Source organism: Melanerpes formicivorus, unplaced genomic scaffold, assembly GCF_026170545.1.
Source record: "Melanerpes formicivorus ecotype bairdi unplaced genomic scaffold, bMelFor1.0.p_v2 SCAF_28, whole genome shotgun sequence".
NCBI classification, from domain to species: domain Eukaryota; kingdom Metazoa; phylum Chordata; class Aves; order Piciformes; family Picidae; genus Melanerpes; species Melanerpes formicivorus.
Genome location: NW_027142380.1, coordinates 523,663 through 546,218, shown reverse-complemented (window position 1 = coordinate 546,218; position 22,556 = coordinate 523,663). Strand labels below are relative to the sequence as shown.

Genomic DNA, 22,556 nt, shown 5'->3' with positions numbered 1-22,556 from the left:
ATTCTTGATGTTGACAGCTTTCCCTCCCTCCTGGAGCAGTGTGGTTAAGCCAATCAATATATGATTAAAATAAACAGCCCCTTGACCAAACTTATGGCTTCAGCACAAGTCTTTCTGACCTGCAGAAGAAAAAGCCTTTATGCTTGGCAGCCCTTGAGGCCACACCAGTATCCAAAGAGCACCTGACTTAATTTATTGTCCCTCACTCACATCCCAAGTTCTTTCTGCATCAGTGAACAAGATACTACATTTTCTGCAAAACAATAACTCTGCCTTTGTTGCCCACAGTGACTCTCTTCTTGAAAATGCCTCTAAAAATTCCCTGAACTACATCTCACTGTCCTTTAATGGATTCCTCTTTTTCTAATGACTTTTCCTTGGGTATGGGTACTTAGTAATTGAAACATCTATCCATTTGTCTTTTCTTTTTTCTCAGTTTTCCCTTCAACTTTTGCCATCTCCCTTCTCACTTCTTCATCATTTCCTTTCACCATGACACTTATTTTCAGTCTTCTAAGATTGACTGGAAAATCTGCTACTGATTTTTTTTTCCCCCCACTAGGAGCAAAATGCACTCCTCTATAAAGCTGAAGTCTATTCTGAAAGGAAAGCTCAGGGCTTAATGTAGTTTCTTTTTCAGCAGTTGTGGTCTGAACAAAAGGTTGTTTTTTTTCCCCCAACATGTTTTTTTTTCCCTCCCTGTTGTTTCCATTCATGTTCTTCAAATGCTTCAAATAGATACAGCACAGAGCTGTTATAAAATCCTGCATCTTCGCTCAGATTTCAGCAGCAGAAAAATCTGCAGTCATGTTATCACAGTAGATGCTCATTTTGTTCTGCTTATGTGGAAGAACAAAGTAGTTACAACTAAACCCAGAACAGGAGGAAATGAAAAACTCCTTTCTCATTGTGTGCTGGAAAGGAGGAGAATGAGTATAAACAAACACCAATAGGTTTCAGAGGTAACGTGACCATGATCCTAAACATAGGGGCTGAAGTGAAGGTCATGCTTCCCAGCCTCAGATGGACAAAGCCTGGCTTCCCTGTGAGAGGGCTCTGGGCAGCCCTGGCCCCCACAGTGGTCAATGAGAAACAGAATGGGCTACAGTGAAGCAGAAGACTGTCATACTGCATCACACTGGTTATGACCCCATCCCACCACAATCCTCTGTAGGCACAGTGTCTCCTGTATCTCAGTGCGAAACAAAGCATCTTGCACAGGAGATCTATGGTCCTACTGTTCAGTCCCCTTCTCAAAGAATAAAAGCCAAGAGTGACTCTTGCAATGATGACCACAGGGAAGGACAGTCTGAAAGCAAAGGTTGGCAATGGCATGGACAATGAAAGAAAACTGCTCATTTGTTGCACACTATATAGGTAATTATGTGTGGGAGAACATCTAGTTAACATGTGGTTTTGTTCACAGTGAAGTTAACTGCTGACCTAATGTAATGCCTCCGGGCATGCCAGCTAACAGCCTCCTGACTGTCAACAGGCTGGAAGGCAGCACCAAGCTCTTTGCTTCCTTGCCTGCATACTCCTCTGATACATAAGCTCTCCCATTCTGAAAGTGACAAACCAATAATTCCCTGGGTGACACCACATCTCAAGGCCCTTGCCTTTAAGAGGGCCCTTAAAAAAATGCAGCAGTATATCCAAGTGGTGTGGCAAAGTGATGGCTTTCCAAGTGAGATGAGCATTGCTGAGAAAGATTAAACAAGCTGTGCACATCCTCAGCTCTTCAACCACCTTGTATCCTGCAGTTACACAACTCTTGACCAAAGAAACAAGCATCTTTGTATATTGTTTTCAGTTCTGGAAGTTTGCTATTGAGTGGATTGCAATTCTCCAGCAAGTCTTGGTGTCAATTAAACTAGTTCTACAGCCACAAAGAAACCACCTTGACATCTTTAAGGGATGTCCCTCATCCTGCTGTCAAAAAAAAAGGGGCAAAAAAACTCCATTAACGCCCACAAAGCTTATGAACTTGAATAGTCAGTGGTGTGCACTGTGCCTATTGAATTTTTGGCATGTGATTAACAAGGTATTGATTCAATGTGACACATCTGCAAAGCGCTTCTGAGGCACAATAATATCAGACAGCAACCTCTGCACTACAGTAACTGAGCAGTGCCCTGGTACAGAGAAGAGAAACAAAGTGCTTGTTGTTCAGTGAAGTAAATGTGGAATAAAACGTATTAATTCATTAGTTCAAAGTGATTTTTCCTTGGGGATAAATTACTCCACTGCCATAATTTCTTTTTCAACTAATTCTAAATTTAGCCTTACATTTACTGAGTACTAATTCTAGAGGTCAGGGCTTTCTTGTAAAAGAAGATCACTGCACTTTTCCAGCATGTTTTCCAAATAAGTGAAAAACTGATATATGGGGAAGATTACAAGGTTTGGGAAAAACAAGCAGAGTTTGTCAGGCCCACAAGTGGCTTTGATCAGCTTTGTAACCAGCCTGCTGTCATACCTGCCTAGGCCACCTTCACAGAGAGTTGTGTTTTTACCACCTCTACTCATTCAGCTTAACTGAAAACATTAACTGAGGACAGATTTCTATCCCACCGGTGGCAGCTGTTTAAACATGTCATATAGTACCTTATTCCCACAAATCCAGCATGGGTGGAGGAGAACAATCCTTTCTTCTTTGTCCTGTGCCACATCAGCATAACACCTGATTATTTTTTTTCTGGAGTACATTAATGGAAGGAAGAGTTGTGCAACACAGCAGTGGGGGTGGAAAACAGCCAGCTAACTTGTACCAGGAAAACAGCTATCGCACGCAGGCAGTCAGCAGAGTTAGCCCATTACAGGGCTGTAAAGCCTGAGAAGGTTATGAAGCCCTGAGGACAGCGCCAGGAACTCTAAAACTTAATGATAAGAGTGAGCTGCTTCTGATTTTATTCTTGACTTCTCCTCTATATTGGCAGTAATTATCAGCAAAAATATGAATCAGTGACGGAAATGAGCAGTGGATTTTTACGATGTGGGGCTAATGTGGAGCAACAACCCTTGCCACCAAACCTTGGTGCTTGGGTGACTGCAGTGCTCAGCCAGGGCACCACTGCCCACAGCCCTTCAGCCACCAGGTTCCCTACACAGCCTGTGTTTAATTCAATGTTGTTGTTTTCTTCAGGGAAAAAACAAAAAAGGAACAGAAACTTTCAGCATATGAAGTTTCACACAGGAAATTAAAACTCCTGACAGAGCAGAGCAAAACGGAGCGTGGGGGGTTTCTGCAGAGGATATGCTAAAAGAAGAAGTGGCAGGGTTGATGAACAAGCTCACAGAGAAGGCAACACTGCAAAACAGGTTGGCGAACTGTAGACTTTCACACATCCGAGAGAAAGCAAAGCTATGTAGACACTATGGTATTTATTTGCTTTCATGCAGCTGGTGCCAGGTGCTGGCTTACACGGCTGGACACTGGCATGTTTTGTTTAATCTCAGAACAGCCTTGGCTCAGTCTCCAGCTCCAGCTCCGTTCTCTGAGCTTCCATGGCTGGCCAGAGTCACTCACCATGCTTCTGGATGGCATTTCAGAAGGAATACTGCTATGTCCTATGGTCTCTCCATGGGCGGTATTTTGCAAGTCACAGCATTTTGATCACCACCCATCTGTTTTGAGGGGCTCAGCTGGAAGTAAAACCTTTGGTATTGACCACTAACCCGATATGCTTTTACATATGACATGAGTCAGGCTGATTCCCAGTCAGAGGAATATTTTCAGGTCCTTTTTGCCATGAGCCTCTGACATCAGCTTTCACACATGGAGAGCTGCGCTTGTTTTTATGTCAAGAGAAATGAAAACCAAATACTGCCAGGACAAATACTTTACTTTTCCAAGGAAACTAATATATAAACCACTTCTGCATACCACGATCTGCAAAGTGCAGAGCACACACCAAGCACAAACAAAATCCTGATCCCACACACCACTTGGACAAAAGCCCTCCGAACTCACCCTGGAATTGCTGCCTCCAAAGGAAATTTCTTAAGAGCAAGGCTGACACCAGTACAAGAAACAAGTATCCACAGTCCTACCTTTACAGCAGTGTCAAGCCCACAGGCTACAGGCACTTGCTTTTCTGTTGGCTTTTGCTGGTAAGCACCCCCAAATACAGCATGACAGTATATGAAAAGCATTACTATTTTTTAATCTGTCTCTTATCTTTTCAAAGAAACATCTGCTGATAGTTTTCACTGCAAGTTGTTTTTATAGTCCTAGCTTAACTACTGTAAACTTAACCTACTCCTGTTAACCAGTGAACAGCTGAGGATCATTCTAGAAGCCATTGTGGCACATTAACCTTTAATATCCAAAGCTGTTTCCATCAATACTACAACTGTTTGGTTTTTTTTTCCATGCACAAAAGCTAATTGCAGACAGGTGGGAAACTGTTTGCAGTTCCACCATAAATGATGGGTACATGACAAACAGTTGAGAAAGCCATAAAACCCCTCCTGATGTAAACTCATGCTAGAAAGTGAGAGAACTTCCTTTGGTTTACTTTTCTGAACTTTTGTAAGGAAGTGACAGGAACTCCTCAGAGTTTTACAGAAGGAGAAATCCAACTTATTCAAAGTCAGATGTATGACTTTTAATGCCTCATGCGAATGTTATCTACTACATTTGAGTTATAGTCTTATAGCCTGCAGGAGAAAGGATCTTTAACCCTGCTAAATAGTAGTATCTTCTGCTACCATATTCCCTCTACACAGCACATCACCTTCTTCACACCCAAAAAAGCAACTTCCTGAATCATCTTAGGAGGGTCTGTACAAGGAGAGGGAACTGATGTAGTTACAGAGGAGGGAGGACAGCAATCACCAGAAGTACATGAAAGCAAGTCTATCCTGTTAAATCTTGATTTTAGAAGATCCTGCCTTGCATAAAAAGGGACAACAAAGGCTATTGATTGTTCATATTTACTTTTTCCTCAGTTCACCACAGTAGCCCCATTTGCAAACTTTACTTTTGATGAAGCTTGATAGGAAATAAAGTGTTTGCAATAAGAACTATACTTCTTGCTGAGAAAGGAGAGATATGGAGAAGAAAGAAAAAATCACCTTATCTTGGCAGGCTTAAAAGAGCAGCTCTGTAAAACTATTCCCATGTTTCTTTTTCCTAGCAACTGGGAGTTTCTTCCTTCTTATTTTTAATAAGGGTTAGGTGGTTGTTGAAAATTCCCTACTCTGATACGGTGAATCTCAGCATGGGTTTGCTTTCTTTCAGCAGAATTAAAATAACATTATTCTGCCAATGGACATTTTTTGGCTAGCATATGGGCTAACCCATGAAAATTTGCTACCCTATAGAGCTTGCAGACGCTTCTCTGCATGTCTGAAGCTCTTTGGCAGGCAGTTCCAGGGCTGGGAAGGCGTTTAGCTAAGGAGCAGATGCTCTGTGCAGCCTTAACTCCCTCACATAGTTACAGCCACATGAGGAAATCAGCATGTATCAGTAGAGCAAGGGCAGCTGGTGACTTGCTAAATTCTAAATACCCAAAAGCTCTCTTCAAGGCTGCTAGAGAATGAGACTTGTAACCGAACGGGGAAAAAAGGTGATCTTCACTTTTTAAATATTTACCATCCTGATATAATAATGCATCTAGCTCTTTAACTGGTAGCTTCAATCAGCACTAAATGATGATCTAAAGAGATCTCAAGTAAGATTCTGGTAAAAAATTACAACTCATTTCAGAGATGCCCAAATTTCATCTACTAATTTCATCTGAGGTTATCACTTACATCTTGATTTTGATCCTATGTGAGTAAAACTACTGTAGCTTCACTGACCTTCAGAAAGTCACTCCTGTTCTATGCTGGTATGAAAGAGAGTGACTCCAGTGGGGAGCAAGGAGTTAATGACACACACAACACCATGACTGAAATAGAACGGGAACTGGGTATTAAACCAAATCATTAAATAATGTGGGTTAGAAGGGACTTCTGGAGGTCACATAGCCCAATCTGTTGCTCAAAGATGAACCAACAACGAAATCAGACTGAGTTGCTGATGGCATTATCTGGTTAGAATCAGAAAAACTCCAAGAGTGGAGACTGTGCAATATCTGAGCTACTGTCCCACTGCTTCACTCCTCTCAGGGTGAACAGTTTTGCCTTAGAAACAATCTGAATTTCCCTATTGGACAAAGAAAGAAGATGAAGAGGAAAAGGGAGAACAGGATTAAGAGAAAATGAAAAGACAATACCAAAAGAAAGGCTCAGTCTTAATATTCTGATACCACACACATACAATAGAAGTGATTGGAGGGGAAAAGATACAGAGGGTACATACAGTGGGTGAGCTCCAGGTTAATTACAAAGTAAGCAACAGTCCCTGGTGGCAGAGTATCAGACAATACCCATGTTATTGTTGGAATAAAAACATTCCTTTAAGAAAACCAAACAAAAACCCTACTGAATGTTACAATGCATGCCAAGCAAATATTGCTTTCCACAATGTGTCCTGTGACTCACTGTGCCACAGTAAACTGGCATATTCACAATAGCTCTAAAGAGCTAATAGTTACTTGGACTGTAGTTAATTTGGGGGGGGGGGGGGAGAGGTGTTAATTTGTTCATGGCAATGCAGTAAATGTCATGCTTCTTATTGTGTTATTTTATATATTTAAAAAACATAAGTAACTCTTTTAGTGGCAGGCAAACATGAACACTTGAGATCTCTTGTATGCTAGATAAACCAATTCAGACAACCTCTGGCATGCAAAAGCACATAAATAATTGGCAAATACTACCTGTGGTCTTCTGGGTCCAGATTTGCCTGATGCCAAGAGCAATCAACTCCTTTTTGGCTGCAAAGGATAGGAGGGCACTCAATACCTTGCAGGAGGCACTCAGTTACCTGGCAAAACCCAAGCTTTCTGTGTGCCAGCACCCCATGAAAGAGCAAACCCTGAAGCATCTATGACAGAAACGGTTCTCCTCTCTTACGAGGGAAGTCAATCTCCTGGAGACACACAGAGCCATCTCTCTGGAAAGTGCTGAATTCTCTCCCTGCCAGGGGAAGGTGCACTTCCTATGCTTACTCCGCTTAAAAAACACAAATCAGCTCTAACTCATTGGACTCAAAGGTCTCTCCCAACCTGGTTAATTCTATTCTAAGTAAGCAAACTCTCTTACTTGAAGGAGAAAAAAAAAAACAAACAACAAAGCATCTATCTTTCAATGATTCTACCCAAGAGCAGGAGGAGACTGGAAATCCAGTTTTTACTGTTAATAAGACATTGGAGATGCTTAAAAGCAGGGACTGAGCACCGACAGAAGACACTGTATGCAATTACAATTCTCCTGTAATCAAGACGATTCAAATGAGCCCAGGCTACAATATGACTTGTGAGTACCACCAAGAGAATATGGCCTCAGAGTTCTAGTGGAGCTTTCCATCATACCAAGATGATTTAATGGGGGAACAAATCCTACATAGGCAAGGTCTACCTAACACGTGTATATATTTGACATAAATCCACTGAAGCCAGCGCTATCCGTTAGCAAAAAGTCGATCAGATCAGTAAGACAGAAGTGGACAATAGGATTTTGCCCATGTAGGGACTCAGAGCTACAGTAGGGTGCCATGGATTTCAAGGTCAGCAGGACTGATTCCTGGAAAAGGGGGTCTGACCCTGATACATAATGATAAATCAATAGCAATACTACTGCAATCAACAAAGCCACGCTGGATTAAATCCGGTGAGAATTAGATCCTGCATTTATAGGTCTTTGCAGCTTATTTCACAGGTGTTGAACAGCCTAAATGTCTCAAGATGTGACCTGGAATGAAAAATATAAACAAACAGCCTACAGCTCTGTTGCTCCCTGTTTATCCAAGAGTCAATTATTTCCCCAATGGTGTTGTGTTCTGTTTGGGCCAAATACAATGACTGCCAATACCAATATTTTGTTTCCTGGCTTTTGGTTTATAAAAGGTGCATCTGGACTGTGTTGCCGCAGGTGTCTTCTTCAGCAGTTAACACAACAGGTTCCAAATGGTGATCTGGGAATATGGTCTTGACCATAGCATGAGCAGCAACGGTGAATAATGGCCTGTTCTGCCCATTCCCTCATCCTGAATCTCATGATACTGTGATGAACTGTTTAATTGCGTGGAACACAGTTGAAATTGTGCCTGAACCAAGACTTCCAAGACTTTCTGGGTCACTCAGTTTAGGAAAGATGTTGAGTTGCTGGAATGTGTCCAAAGAATGGCAACAAAGCTGGGGAGGGTTTTGGAGCACAAGCCCTGTGAGGAGAGGCTGAGGGAGCTGGGGTTGCTTAGCCTGGAGAAGATGAGGCTCAGGGGAGCTGTCTACAACTACCTAAAGGGAGGTTGCAGCCAGGTCAGGGTTGGTCTCTTTTCCCAGGCAACCAGCACCAGAACAAGAGAACACAGTCTCAAGCTGCACCAGGGAAGGTTTAGGCTGCATGTTAGGAAGAAGTTCTTCACAGAAAGAGAGATTGGCCATTGGAATGGGCTGTCCAGGGAGGTGGTGGCGTCACCAGCACTGGAGGTGTTTAGGAAGAGACTGGATGGGGTGTTAGTTCAGTTGACTAGATAGTGTTGGGTGATAGGTTGGACTCAATGATCTCGAAAGTCTTTTCCAACCTGGTTAATTCTATTCCATTCTAGGATCTGAGCCATGCTCTTTTGTTGTTACTGTATAGATTCTTCCCTAATGCTCAGAAAACAGTCTCCATCTCCTCAGAAATATCTTTGACTTACTAACATGTTTGCTGCATCTTGCTTGCCTATCTTCCTCTAGGCATGTTCTTGAGGAAGTGAAAAAATGCAAAAAATTAAGTAGAGCTCAGATCTTTTTCTGATCAAAAGTTGTATTTGTCTATGCAGAAATGTCAGTCTTCATTTCACCCAATGAAACAGAACCAGCATTTCAGTAACAACCACCTTCTCCTCAATGCAAAAACTCACTCTCCAAGGAAGGAAATGATACCTTTGTCCAGATTCCATACACTCCTTCTCTTGTTGGTTAATCCATGACAGTGTTAGCTAGATTTTCATTACAAGGTATTATTCATAGCTGCTGTTTTCATGAAGCAGCTGGAAAAAACAAGTGAGATTTATGTTCCTTTTTAAATTGCTTGCAATAATTAGTGTTGTTAAATCTTGTCTCTGAAAGAAACCTACTGATTTCTCTGTTTTGTTTCTCAATAAATACAGAAGCTACAAAGTGAGCTACAAGCACCAGTCAGGCCTGGGCCAGAGCAGTATGTGCTCTACATGCTATGCAAAATGTGGTTTAGATGAGGAAATAATCTTAAGTTCTCCAAACAACATTTTAAAAGTAAATGATGGTTGTGTTAACTGGCTTTAATAACTGCACATTCTTCTTCTCCAACCTAAAGTCAGACAGGACTTCTTTTTTAGAATAGGAACAAAACTGAGAACCAGATCAGACCTTCACAGCTGACTTCCAAGCTTGACCATTTATACTGCATCCAACTATTATGAAAGCCCTGACCTATGTCAGGCATTCAAACACTAACTCACAAAATCAGGGCTTGTGGTTTGCTCTCATCTCTGCATCATTTACTTTTCCCACTCACTCCATCCTCAACCACAGCTTGCTGTATTGACAGTCCACGTACTTATTTAAAATAAGTAAACACAATGAGCTCCTCAACCCAAGTTTGCCATTTTACAACATGTGCTGCTTCTCAGAGCCTCATCCAACAAACCTGCTTCATGACAGCACCAAATAAACACTCTCAAAATCTTTTCATTCACAGATTTGTGGGGTTTTTTTTTGTGTGGTCAGTTTTGTATCTCATCAGTCTTGCAGTATTTTTGTTAATGTAGGGGCCACCATCCTGGCAGTATAGGTCTCCTTAGTGCAGTGGGAAAGACAACATGAAATACCGCGGACAATGACAGAACTCAGCCTTATTGGTTCTACAGGAGGGGACTGATGTTGAGCAGACATTCAGCTGACAGAGGATGAAAGAAAAAAGATAACCTGCTCTAGGAAAGATGACATCATGCCATGCATAGAAAGCATACAGTAACTATATACTAAGTGTATAATGAGAAAGGGTGCAAAGACAGGAAGAAGGCTAAACCTGTAACATTATGAACTTTTATAACTAGAGAAAGGAAAAGTTAGGGAAGGTAGGCAAACGAGTATGATGGTGCTGGGGAAGGAGTCTGGAGTAATGTGCAGAAGACAGTTGTAATAGCTATCAAAAAACTCTATGTACTTCTTTGCTCTACATGTGACAAGAGACTAACAACTTTGATATAAATGATAAAATCCCAGGGCATTGAAATAAATATATAGACATATCAGCTTAAATCATTCTTGGATAAAACAGGAAAGTGGCATGCAATAGGATGGGGATTTAGTGTTTGGAAGTATAAAGGCCTATATCTCAGGACAAAAGTGACATTGCCAGAGGAGCAGCTAGCTGCAAAGCTGAGAATCCAAGAAAGACCTAAAAGTGATCACAGGTAATAGTGTGATGTTACTGAGCAATGCAGGAGAAGGGTCACAGGCATAATGCCATGTCAAAACAACCACAGTGAATGTAGTTTGAGCTGTTCAAGTCTCCACAGATTAGAAAGTAGATAGACAAATTAAAGGAAATACAAATAAGGATAATAAAAATGATCTAAGGAGAAAATAAGAGAGATAAATTAATATAGTCTATAAATGAGAAGACTCCTGGGCTGAGATCCAACTATAAATACCTTCGAGGTACTGCATGTAGAGGAAAGTAATTAATCTAGCTCAAAAGATAGTAGGACAAGAAGCAATTGCTTGAATTGAGGAATGGAAAAATTCAGGGTATATCACCAGAAAATAAGTTCTTTCAAGAGACACATCTGCTCAACAGAGCAGATTCCCAAGGTGGTAGCCAAAGTACACTTACTGTATGCAACCAACAGGATGAATAAGGAAGGGGCTCTGGGAAGTGCTGCAGTCACAGCTTTCTACGCTCCAAAAAGATCACCATGGTCCAACTTACTGATCTTTTAGTCTCTCTCTTTATGGGTTATCTGAAAGAATTCTCCTCTATTAAAAACAAACAAACAAAAAACAACCAAACCCAACCAACCATGCCAATACAAAACAAACAAAAAGCCCCAATAAAACACCCCCGAAATCTATGTATTCATGTGGTGACAATACATCCACACCAGAGCTCTGAAATGGGGGTGAGCAGAACTCCAAAGTGCAGTGAAGAAAATGGAAAACCTCTCTAAATCTCTGCTGGCTTTTCAGTGATGTGTGCAACATGAATCTGATGGGTAGCAGGCAGGACAGTGTCAGCAAGACAACACCTGCTGATCTAGCTGGCAGATTATTCGGAGTATCTCAACATCAAGGTCAAAGACTGAAGTGGGAACTACCTCTTCTGATACTCATGGTCTTCTCCAGCCTCATGTTAAAGAGATTCTGAATGGAAGCTTTTGATGCCACTGCATAAATCATGCACTTTGATTTATGATTACCTGAAACCCAGCACCAGCAGTACTTAACAACCCTCAGGAGCTCTCAAATACACTTGCATTAAGAAAATAAAATGAAAATCCCCAAACATTTGCAGCACGCCTTACAATTTTCAATGACAAATGTGTACACACAAATGTGAGGAATATAAAACCCAAGTACCATTAGACCCCCCCTTAAACATATCCCATCCCAACTGCACTCACCAATCGGGACTTCTGTCCCCTCCTCAATGTAGATGGGCAGTGGTGATTCCTCCATAGGATGAGGCACTGATGGAAAGTAATGAATTGTGGTAGTATTTGTCGCAAAGTGACTACAATCAGATGGTCCCTCTCTTATTACAACTACACACGGCTGGTTACTGTCACAAAGAGTCCTTTCTCAAAGTGGTCACCTCCTGTCACAGTGACTGGTCCAAACCACAGTTTTGAGGGGTTAATCCCCACCAGGTAATCACCGTCACAGGAGTCAACCTCCTTTGAAGAGGGCCTAAGAGAGGTCCCTGTCCTGGAAGCTTCATGATCCTGCCATTTCACTATAGCCTTGCTAATCCCACCCCTGCTGGACTTTAACTCTTTTGGAAATTCACAAAGTTGTAGAAGACAAGGGGAGCCAATGCACAGACAGGCACAGACAGAGTTATCAAGTCATAGTTGTAATATTTCATGCACAGAACCAGAAGAGAGAGGCTCTGATGCTCAAAGCTTGCTGCTAGCTGTTGAAAAGCCACAGCAGGTGATGGAAGGCTGCACTGCAAATGGCCTCTGGACCACAAAACTTTTCATTACTCATTCATTTTGGAGTGTATGCATTTGACTTAGGAAGCTCCCAGTTATTTATTTGTGATACTGCAATTTCCATACAAAACTCTTAAGATCTGTGCTGCACTGTTATTCTGCAGTTTCCAGACACCATACAGTCACTGCTGCAGCGTTCATCTGTTTGTGGTGTTCTCTGTTTGGGAGCTTCTTCCCTTAAAGGTGGTTTTATTGCACAATTTCCCATTTAAAAATCTCTGGGGAGCATGTGCTTTGCAGGCTTTTCAAGGGGTTTGAATTTCCTGTGCGAGAACGAAATAATAATGAACTACAAATGTTGAAAATGGCCTTCTGGAATTCTTCCTCCTTTGTTACCTTTTAAAAATGATGATGTGCTTTCTCAAAGATACAAACTCTTAAGTTAGCCTCAGCTAGGATTCCAGCTGCAGGGTAGGACAATTCTTTAAGTCTTTGTGGGGTATCCTTCAATTTCTGCTGGCCCTTGCCCTCCTCCCCCCCCCCCCCCCCCCCCCAATTGTCTTATGATATCCATGAAACCAGCAAAAGAACACTTGTGGTTTACAGCTATTAAATAAAGCATCTTACAATGTTTCTGCTAGAAATGCAACCAGAATAAAGAGTGTTTTCAATAGATGCTTGACTAGCAACAGGTTTAACATAAAACTCAAGCTGGCGCTTTGCGGGATGCAAAGGGCTTCCAGGTCCCTCACCTAAGCCCACTCCTCACTCATGTAGAAGATGAAGGGAAGCACAGGGGAGAGGAAGAGCAGAACACAGTCGCCTACAGAACTACCATACAAGCCACAGAAACCATGGTCTACCAGGGTGCCTTGCGCAAGCCACTTTTATCTAGAAGCTGAACTAACATTCCAGCTCAACAATAGCAAAAACACATTTGTTACCACACGGCGTTTTGCTACACATTAACCAGCAGTTGCTACGCAAGCATAATGGAGTGCTGCAATTCCAAGATCCAGGTTATTTTTCAAGAAAAAAATAAAATAAATAAATAAATTTAAAATGTTGACTTATGGGAGATCAGCCCGAGGTGAGCGCTCGTGGGCCTTGCCATGCCACTGGACGCGGTACATGCTTGGGCGTTATGTGCAAAGCGAGCCCTGCATTGGGAGCAATGCAGTCCTTTTCCTTGCCAAGCTAATTTTGCATTAAGGCAATGAGTAGAGTCTTCACCTACACAGCCCCTTGAAACGTTTCATCAGGTTTATCTACTAGGAAGAAACACCAGAGCAGAACTTCCTATGCTACTCAAAAAGGTGTCAAATCTGCGATCTGCAAGCAAACCAGGTCACTAGATGGTGTGGTTAAAAAAACAACAACAACCTGTTGTATTTTGATGACATGTAGCTTTCTTGGTCTCATGAAGAATACTGTACCAGGCTCACCTAGACTGAGCAGTCAGTCTGGAGCCAAATGCTTCCACAAAACATTTGCACCAGTATTCACCAATGGCTGGTGGCATCTACTCTAATTTTAATGGGTATCACCATAGGTAGTAGAAAAAGCCTGAAATACCTATAGGGTATTTGAGGTCAAATAGACATCCACAGGCTCTCTTACCCACTCATACACATGCTCACCCTAGTACACATGCACACAAACAAATGGCTCTATAGGCAGAACTTGGATTCTGTAGGATCCAAGGCAGAGAAGCTGTCTTCTGTCACAAGGTTTGGGAATCAAGGAGTCTGGGGTGCTAAAACAAGCTCTTACTTACAGGTCTCCTTTGCTTTGGGCAAACCACTTTAACATTATCCCTCCAGGATTTACACATCAGCTTTATGGGCATGCTGCTTAAATGTCTGCAAAGTGCTTTGTGATGGTTTCTAAACTCTGCAGTGATACGCCCAGAAGAACTGCACAGATAGATTTGAGGTAACAGTTGCTGAGCATTATTACTGTATAACTACAGCCTATTTTTACATGCTCTATACTTGGCTTCTATAAACAGATGGTAAATGTTCAGTATTTGAACGTTTTAATGAGCTTTATAACCCTTTCATGATTTCATAAACAAGCATAAATAACACTTACATGCACAAGAGTCTCTCCTGAATGGATTTTCTCTTCCTGTTTGGAAAAAAAAAAAGAAAAAAAAAAAGAAAAAGAAAAGGCAAAAAAAATATTTTAAAGGGAAAAAATTGTTCTAGCAAGGTAAGTCAGACATGTTTCAATGTTATCATGCATAGGGTTTTCTGAATTTCATCAATATGAACTTATGTTTGAAGAATATCAAGACATCGAATGCAGTAACCAACGCCAAAACAGGAGATTATTTCTCACTTGTTTCATCCTATGTAAAACACCACAGAAAATGTGATTGTATCTGTCTCAGGAGCAAGGAAATTGCACTGCAGCAGTGAAATAAAATGCAAATACAATGTGATCTGAAGGGAAAAACAAAAAAAAAAGGAAGAACTTTAAACTACATTCCAGCTGACTGACAGCCCTGCATCTCGCTCTATGGCTGCTCTTCTACCTCTGGGCAGCCTACCTACAACACCCTAAAAGCAGGGCACTCCTGCTGTGTTTTGGCACAGCGTCATTGTTTTTCCACACCAGCCCTAAAGCACCAACTGTGTTCAAACACAGGTTGGGCACTCACAGTAGTGAAGGCGTTCTTCAAAGCTGTGAGCATTCTGGGTGACAGAACCACAACAGGAAGCACAGCAACTGCTAAAATGCACAAGGCTTCCCAAGAGTCCATGGTTCTAACAGCCACCCTTATGTGGCTGCGTGCCACCCGCTCTGCTGCCTCCCACCTAAATCTCGCTGGCAGGACGTGGGCTTGATTCACATTCCCCTTCCATCAACCTAGCTGATGGGTTTGGTGGATGCTCTTAGAGAGCTGGCACTGAGCACTTTTTGGCTGTTGTAAATCTACATGCATTGGAAAACAGAGACTGATGTAAATACAGAAAATGCTGTAGGACATCAGCCACAGTTTCAGTCACAGACTGGCAGCATGATAGCCCTCCTGATGGCAGGTTTGGGGGATAAAAAAGAACAATGAAGAGTGGCAGTTTCACTTAATTTCTACCACATTATCTTATATCAATATTAGCTACCCTGTAAACTATTTAAAGGGTATTGCCCAGACTCCACATGCCTTGGGATGATATTCAGCTAGCACAAATCAATTAAATCCATGACACTACAACAGCTGAGGATTCAAGTAAATATGCATGTATGGAAGAAATTCAACAAATACTAAATCGCTGCATTTTCACCCTCATGCTTTTCTTCCAAATGCCAAGGACCCAAGCCCACAATCAGCCACGCCCCCCCAAGACTAGCACTAGAATAAAACTGAGTTCTGTGTATGAAACACTTAAGAGGACTGGACAGAGGGTTACTTTAAAAACCATAATCCTGATCCATTCCTGTCATGTAAATTAAGTTAGTGATGAGAGGTAGTCAAAGGCACTAATCCTACTGGGTAATCTATTCAAAGCTGTACTTCTTAAATGATCTGCAATTTATTAGTATGGCCAATCAAATAAGCATTACTTGCAAAAGGCTTTTACCACCATGTCTCTCCCATTCATTTTTATGTGCTGTAATGTGGTAAAATTTAAAAGAAACTAATCAGCATAATCTTTTCAGAGTTGTTTGCCAGCCTGATTAAAAGCCTGGGTAGGGCACCATTGCAAGGACTCCCCTTACTAGTGGAGCTGGCAGTGCTGCTCTTGGGGCATTGGGGCAAAACTACAAGGCACTGGAATAATTAAAACAATAAAGGATTGCTCCTGAGTCTTGAGGTGCATTGATGAAAATCCTGGGAGCATCACTTGCCTGGGAAACATGGTAGCCTGCTGAAAGGCTCGTGTCTGAGAGACTCTTTGGAAAAACCCATCCCACAGGACTTGGCTAGAAGCCACTAAGATGGAGCTCATTCTTGGTCAGGCAGAGTATCAATTTAAGGAAAACTCACTGAAATACTTGCAGTGATTAGCTGTAAGACAAGATCCTTGCTGAGGCTTTACAAACAGAACCATGCTCAGGCATGAAAGGTTTCCCAAGCACTGTGCAGCAAGAGTAAGCCAATACAAATGTCTTACAATTTTATCAGAGCAATGTCACACCTTCATACTGCACTTCACACACATTGAAGCCTCCTGCCACAGCATTTCACCTCTGACCTTTAAGAAACCTCCAGGTGATCCACCTGAAAGCTACAAATTAGTGACCACCAACAATGGATTGTATCTCAAATTTTGCTCTTGTTTACAGCAAAGTAAAACAAAATTAAAAGCAGTAACATTTGAACCATTCCAAATTTCTATTGGATTCTAGACCAAGACCCCTTAGCACACAAAAAAGAATCCTCAGGATTTTGATCTAGCACTCCCAAGCATGTGGGCCACCTTCAAATTTCACAGTGCCACCTGCAATCCCCTGCTTTTTGCAAAACATGATAGCAAATACCCTTAAGTTCACATAGCAAAAGCAGCAGGTTAACGAATAACATCACGAAGCGCCCTGTCCCGGTCCTGGGGTCCGGTCCCGCCCCAGCCACAGGGCAGCCCGGGGTCCCCAAGGCGAGGGACAGGCGTCTGTCGCCCTCCAGTGGGAATAGCCTTAAAGCCGCCTAAACCGGGAGAGAGATGTGAAGGGGAAGGGACAGAGAAGGTGAGAGGCAGGCAAATAGAGAAGGGGGGGGGGGGTGTGTTAGCAAAGCAGAGAAGAGGCAGTTGAAGAGGAAACATGAAGATGCTATCTCCGCATGTGCCAAAAATAAAGTTTCCAGTGTCAGTTTAACCAGGGTAACAAAGACATCCTCCCGCTATGCTTGTGCTTCAGCCTCAACTCACTGAGGGCGAGGGACACTGTCATGCTGCTGGCTGCCTCGACTGCTCACACGTTTTGTTTCAAAAAAAACTCCAGTGGAATCTTTCCATAACACTCATCCGAAGGTAGGCAATGCCAAAAAAGCAGTGAGCCCGCCCAAAAGCAGATCTAGAGGTAAACACTGTAAAGAACCATCAAGGTTTTCACCAAAGAAGCTTCTCCTCCCCGAATTCTACAGCAGCAGGTTTTAACGAGCTGATTTATCCTCAGACCTAGAGCCATAAAATCTAAACCGGTAGCAACTGTCACCTGAGCTCCGATTTACAAAGCTGATGGCACGAACCCCAGTCAGGCCTGCCGCACGTTTTTTTTTTTGCTAGTCCAAAACTCAAAACATTGTGACATGCAAGCAATAATAAAAAAAAGCCTGCAGTTACCAAAATAGCACTATCAACGTAACCAGCTCCCCTCGGCACATTTTCTTAATGCCTTTCCCAATACGGTTAAAAAAATAGGAACAACCACCAAAAAAAAAGTATCTCCATCTTTACACCTTGGCACAAACTGTGCTGAAATACGTGCAGGGTTGTATTTCTTCATGTTTATCTGGATCCTCTCCCAATACTTCCCCCCTCCACCTCCCCATCGGTGCTTTACTTTAAACGTAGCTCTTATTAAACAACAAAAATCAGCCTTTACCCTCTCTAAATATAAAGTTTTGCCACTCACAGAGCTACCTAAGGAAAACACAGCTCGCTTTTTGCTTCATAAATAACACATACTCTGCACACTTCTTCGCCTGTGTGAAATGAATTCTCACATGTTCTTATATGGAAACCTTGCAAGTCCTCCCACGTGCCGCCCAGCACATCAGGCAGAGATGGACATTCATTATGTTAAAGCCAGCGGATGAGTTTCAGATTCCGAGTCACCCCAAAACAAACCCAGAATTACCACCCCTTTGCACCAAGCTGAGCTCAGTAACCTGCCCTGTGCAGTCCCTGTGTTTTATTTCCAAGCCCCGATCACCGCTTTGATTTCAGCATGCTGAGACACAAGGAAATAAAAGGAAAGCCAGGGGATGAAAAAGGCAGAAGCAGCAGCAGTGTTACCCACCAGGTAGGCCCATTAGCATCGGATGCAGTATTGCCTGTACCAGCCTCTTCACTTGAGGTTAGCGCACGGCAGCCACAAAAAATACAGCGGGGAGGGGCGGGAAGGAGAGAAAAACAAAAGGGCAAAAATAGCCGTGGAGAGAAGCGTGCTCCGTAGATGAGCTGGAGGACCGCCAGCAAGTGGGTAATTGCTGCAAACTGTTATCGCGAAAAAAAGTTCACGTAAGGTGGGGGGGGGGGGGGGGGGGGGAGGTAACAGGGGGGGATGAAACCCTAAGGGGGGAAAAATAATTCACAAAGGTGAAGGGACAGCTAGGGAGCAAAGGGAATTGAAAGAATAAGAAATACATAAATAAATAGAGAGGGGAAGGGAAAGCACGCCCGGGAGCACCCCCGAGGCAGCGCGGACAAAGGGAGGACGCTGATGCTGCCGGGCCCGGCCCGGTTCGGCTCCGCTGGGCGCAGAGCGGCCGCCCTTTGTTCGTCGCGGCAGAGGGGACGATCCGCGCCTCTCCGCGCCGCTCCGCACCAGCCCCGCCGCCGCTGCCGGAGCAGCCGCAGCCCTGCCGCCCGCCCGCCAGCTAGCCCGGGAGGCGCCGGTACCTGCGTCCGCTGGCCGCGGTGCCTGCGCGCCGCTGCGCCCCTGCGGCCGTGCGGCGCGTCCGGCGGAGCGGTGCGGCGCGACTAGCAGCGCCGAGCGGGAGGAAACTGTAATTTATAAGCGCTTTCTTCCTGACCTCTCGTGTCTGTTGTCTAATGAGGGAGCTTTGAGCATCACCCATCCTGCTGAGTGGAAAAACACCGGCACGGCCTCTTCTTTGCTGGGGAGGGGGGAGCCTAAAGGAAGGGGTGTGGGGGAGGAGGGGCCATGCCGCAGACACGGCGGCGGAGCCCGGGCTGGCAGGCGGCCGCGGGGCGGCGGGGAGGGGTGGGCGGGTGCGGGGCAGCGGCCGACTGCAGCCCGGGGGGGGCCGGCCCCGGCCGCCCGCCTTCTCCTGCGGTTGCCCCCGAGCCGGCCCGGCAGGAGCCGGCCTTCGTCCCGCGGCTGCCGGGGTGGGGAACGCAGCGGGGGGCTGCCTGCTGCTGTTCTCTTCTCTGTAATTTTTGCTTTCTGTAAATTTATTTTCCTAAATTATGATTTTTATTTTTTTTGTTTGGTTTTTTTTTTTAATCTTCACACAAAGAGCGCCCTTCTCGCAGACAAAGCATCCCCCGGCGTTGCCACCAGCGCTGCCCGTGCTTGTGCCCGGACCCTGATTTTGCTCCTCCGCGACCACGTTCTCCCTCCGGGCGGATGGCGGAGATTCGGACTCTGGACCCGGTATCGCTCGGCGAGGCATTTGGGGCATTTACCCGTCTCCTGCCGGGGAAGGAAACGAGAGGGTGGCCTGGCAGGTGCCTGGGAGACCGGGATTTCGCCGCTTTCTCTGTCTCCTCCCAAAGGAGCAACTCCCCAGCACCGGTCAGTCCCGCTCAGAGATGGAGAACAAAGTACGGCAGGGGCGACTGGTAGGAGAAAGGTGCTGGGCAACGTTTTGTCCTGCAATGTGTTTCATTGCACCGAAAGCCCGTGCTTTTCTCCTGCAGGCGAACGGGTCTGTGCCTCAAATATGGCTTTGCTCTCCTACCCGCATCTCCTCTAGTTCTGTTAATGGAAGGATACAGCAGCACACACACTGGCCGGGCATTTTTATACGACCCCTGCTGAAGGCTTAGTCAGGCACTCTGTGCTACAAAATACTGCTTACATTGAGGGGGCAGAGTAATGGGGGGGAAGCAGGTTTTTGGCCAACTGTGGTTCACAGAAGTCCCACAGTGCTAACCTTGTACCGGGAACAGTGGAGATGGACCAGAGAAAAGCAAACAGTCCCCACAGCCACGCTCTCCCAGGCGCTTTCCTAGACACAAGACCCCACCTTCCTACACCACAAACCAGGACAGCAGTCAGTAGGCGACACACCTTTGGAGCCATCGCCCATGCATAGGCTGCCAGGGGATCAAATTCCATCACAGCAGCCTCCAAAGCGATCTCTAGACCTTCTCCCCTGGTTCATGCAAAACCGCAGAGGGCTGCACCCCTTCTGCACAGTCCTTGCTGGCAGCACAGCATGCCAAATACAGTGTGCCACAGTCATGCACGCAATTTTCCCTGACTCCAGTGCACTCTGGTTTCCCAGTATCCGAGCTGATTTGCGAAGTAAGTCTCATAACCGGAACATAGATACAGGTATAGGATATATGCAGCTAATTGATAACATATCTCCTCTAAGCAGCCTGGTTTCAACTAATAACATGCTGCCACCTATGTCTTCTGATTCAGGTTTCTATCGTACTGCAGCTTGGGATTCGTAGGCATCCTTTGCTAAAGCATTCTGTGAGATTCCATGAGGGACCACAAACAGGCAGCTCTAGCTGCATTAGGGAGTGAAGCAAAGCCTTCCACACCCTTGCAGCCTCTTGTTCAGTTGTGGTGAGGATGTCTCAATACTGATTAGGAACCAGCAGTCACATTGGTGAAGTGTAAGTAGTGGCTGGAGCCTCATCTGTGCTCAGGATCCTGCCAGCACAGCTGTACCACTGACAACAGTGGAATATTTTCCTCAAGTTCTCTAGGGGAATCAAAGCCTGTATTTTCTGTCTCTGGCTCTGCCTTGTTCTCCTGCTCTTCACTCATTGAAAAAAAAAAAACACAAACATACAAAGAAACCCAACCAAACAACAACAAAAAACCAGTCACACAAAGCACATGGTTGCTGTCTGTTGTTTTGGTGTTTTTTTGTTGTGGGTTTGTTTGGTTTTTTTTGGGGGGGTGGGATTTTTTTGTTTGTTTGTTTTTAAAAAACGTTTGGGGAGAAAAAGCCAACAGCCAAAGCTGTTTTGAAGTCAGAGGCATGTAAACAGTACCTGGAACTAAGTGGAATAATAATAATAATTAGTCCTTTTGTGTCATAAATAAGCATATGGCTGGCTGCTGTTTTGTTATGAGACAGCACCACTTCTGAGAATATGCCACGAGGATGATCAGAAGGCTGGAGCACCTCTCCTGTGGAGACAGACAGAGAGTTGGGGCTATTCAGTCTGGGGAAGAGAAGGCTCCAAGGAGACCTTATTGTAGCCTTCCAACATCTACAAGAAAGCTGGGGAGGGTCTTTTGAGGGTGTCAGGTGATTGTAGGACTAGGGGAAATGGGGCAAAAATAGAAATGAGTAGATTCAGATTGGATGTTAGGAAGAAGTTCTTCACCACGAGGGTGGTGAGACACTGGAACAGGTTGCCCAGGGAGGCGGTAGAAGCTTCATCCCTGGAGGTTTTTAAGGCCAGGCTGGATGTGACACTGGGCAACCTGACCTGGTGTGAGGTGTCCCTGCCCATGGCAGTGGGGTTGGAACTATGATTCTGTGATTTGGAGGAGCTCTGCCTTCAGCTGCAGCAGCATATGGCAGCACTAATGCCTCTGGCTGCTCTGTCTCTCTTACATAACAAAATCACAAGTTAGAGCCCAAATTGCAAAGCATAAGCATGTGCACAATATTAAGCATATAAATGGTGCCTGAAACTACCATCCTTTCCCCTCTAATCTCTTAGTACTTTTACTTCTGCAGTTCTGTTGATTTCAGTGTGCCATTCCTAGTGTAATCAAGACTGACCCCTTAAAAACCCCACCATGAAGGCATTACCCCAAACTTAACTCAGGCCAGAATCACTCCTGTTGCAGACAGGTGTAGTTCAAATGACTTGCACAGCAGACCAAGAGTGTATCTAGCATTATGATACTATGGAGAGCAGAACATCATGTTGTCGTGGCTGCTCTGTAGACCAGGTTTTCACACCCCAGCACAATGCACGGGATAGCAATCACCTTCCTTTGCATTCCCCCTCTTTCTTAGAGATTGTTTGTTCTGTTCACATGCTGAGTTGTTTCTGGAGTTTGAAGGTGTTGCGTGCTGATACAGTGCACACCTCTTGTATCTGTTTAATCCAATAACATAACTCTTTTTTAATCTCCATGTCTGGGTCACAGGGTTTAAAAAAGACTCTGGGCCAAATCCCCAGCTTGGCTACAATGCGTGGAAATCTACTGAGAAGGCATAGAAGCCAGAAGAGATTCACTGTATTTGCACCCTGTAAAAGAGGTCTCGAGGGGCAGGGATGCAAGTGCCTAATTTCGCAGATGGATGCATATTAACACAAGCATATAGCACAGATCAGATTCCTATCAGGTGTGGTGGAGGGAGGGATATCACACCAGGATCTAAAATACGCTCATCAGCAAATTCTTGTTCATTTTAAAATCAAAATGGATTTAACGTGTCTTCCTTTTCATCCAGGATGAGAACCTGTTTCTTTTCACT

General features: G+C 44.2%; 1 protein-coding gene across 9 annotated transcripts in view; it reads right to left on the bottom strand.

The window, feature by feature from the left end:
- Positions 1-19,031, bottom strand: part of SLC6A6 (solute carrier family 6 member 6) — a 61,260-nt gene extending 42,229 nt beyond the window's left edge. Inside the window, exons 1-4 of one of the 9 annotated variants that reach the window (XM_068154120.1) lie at positions 18,942-19,031; positions 14,333-14,368; positions 11,705-11,770; positions 6,771-6,827 (exon numbers count right to left, since the gene is read on the bottom strand). In XM_068154120.1, the coding sequence (XP_068010221.1) occupies positions 6,771-6,827; positions 11,705-11,759 (112 nt within the window). In that variant the 5' untranslated portion in view covers positions 11,760-11,770; positions 14,333-14,368; positions 18,942-19,031. Of the gene's footprint in view, positions 1-6,770; positions 6,828-11,704; positions 11,771-14,332; positions 14,369-18,205; positions 18,419-18,807; positions 18,913-18,941 lie in introns of those variants that run through there. The other 8 variants (XM_068154125.1, XM_068154118.1, XM_068154126.1 and 5 more) reach the window with 8 other exon arrangements.
- Positions 19,032-22,556: the final 3,525 nt, after the last annotated feature.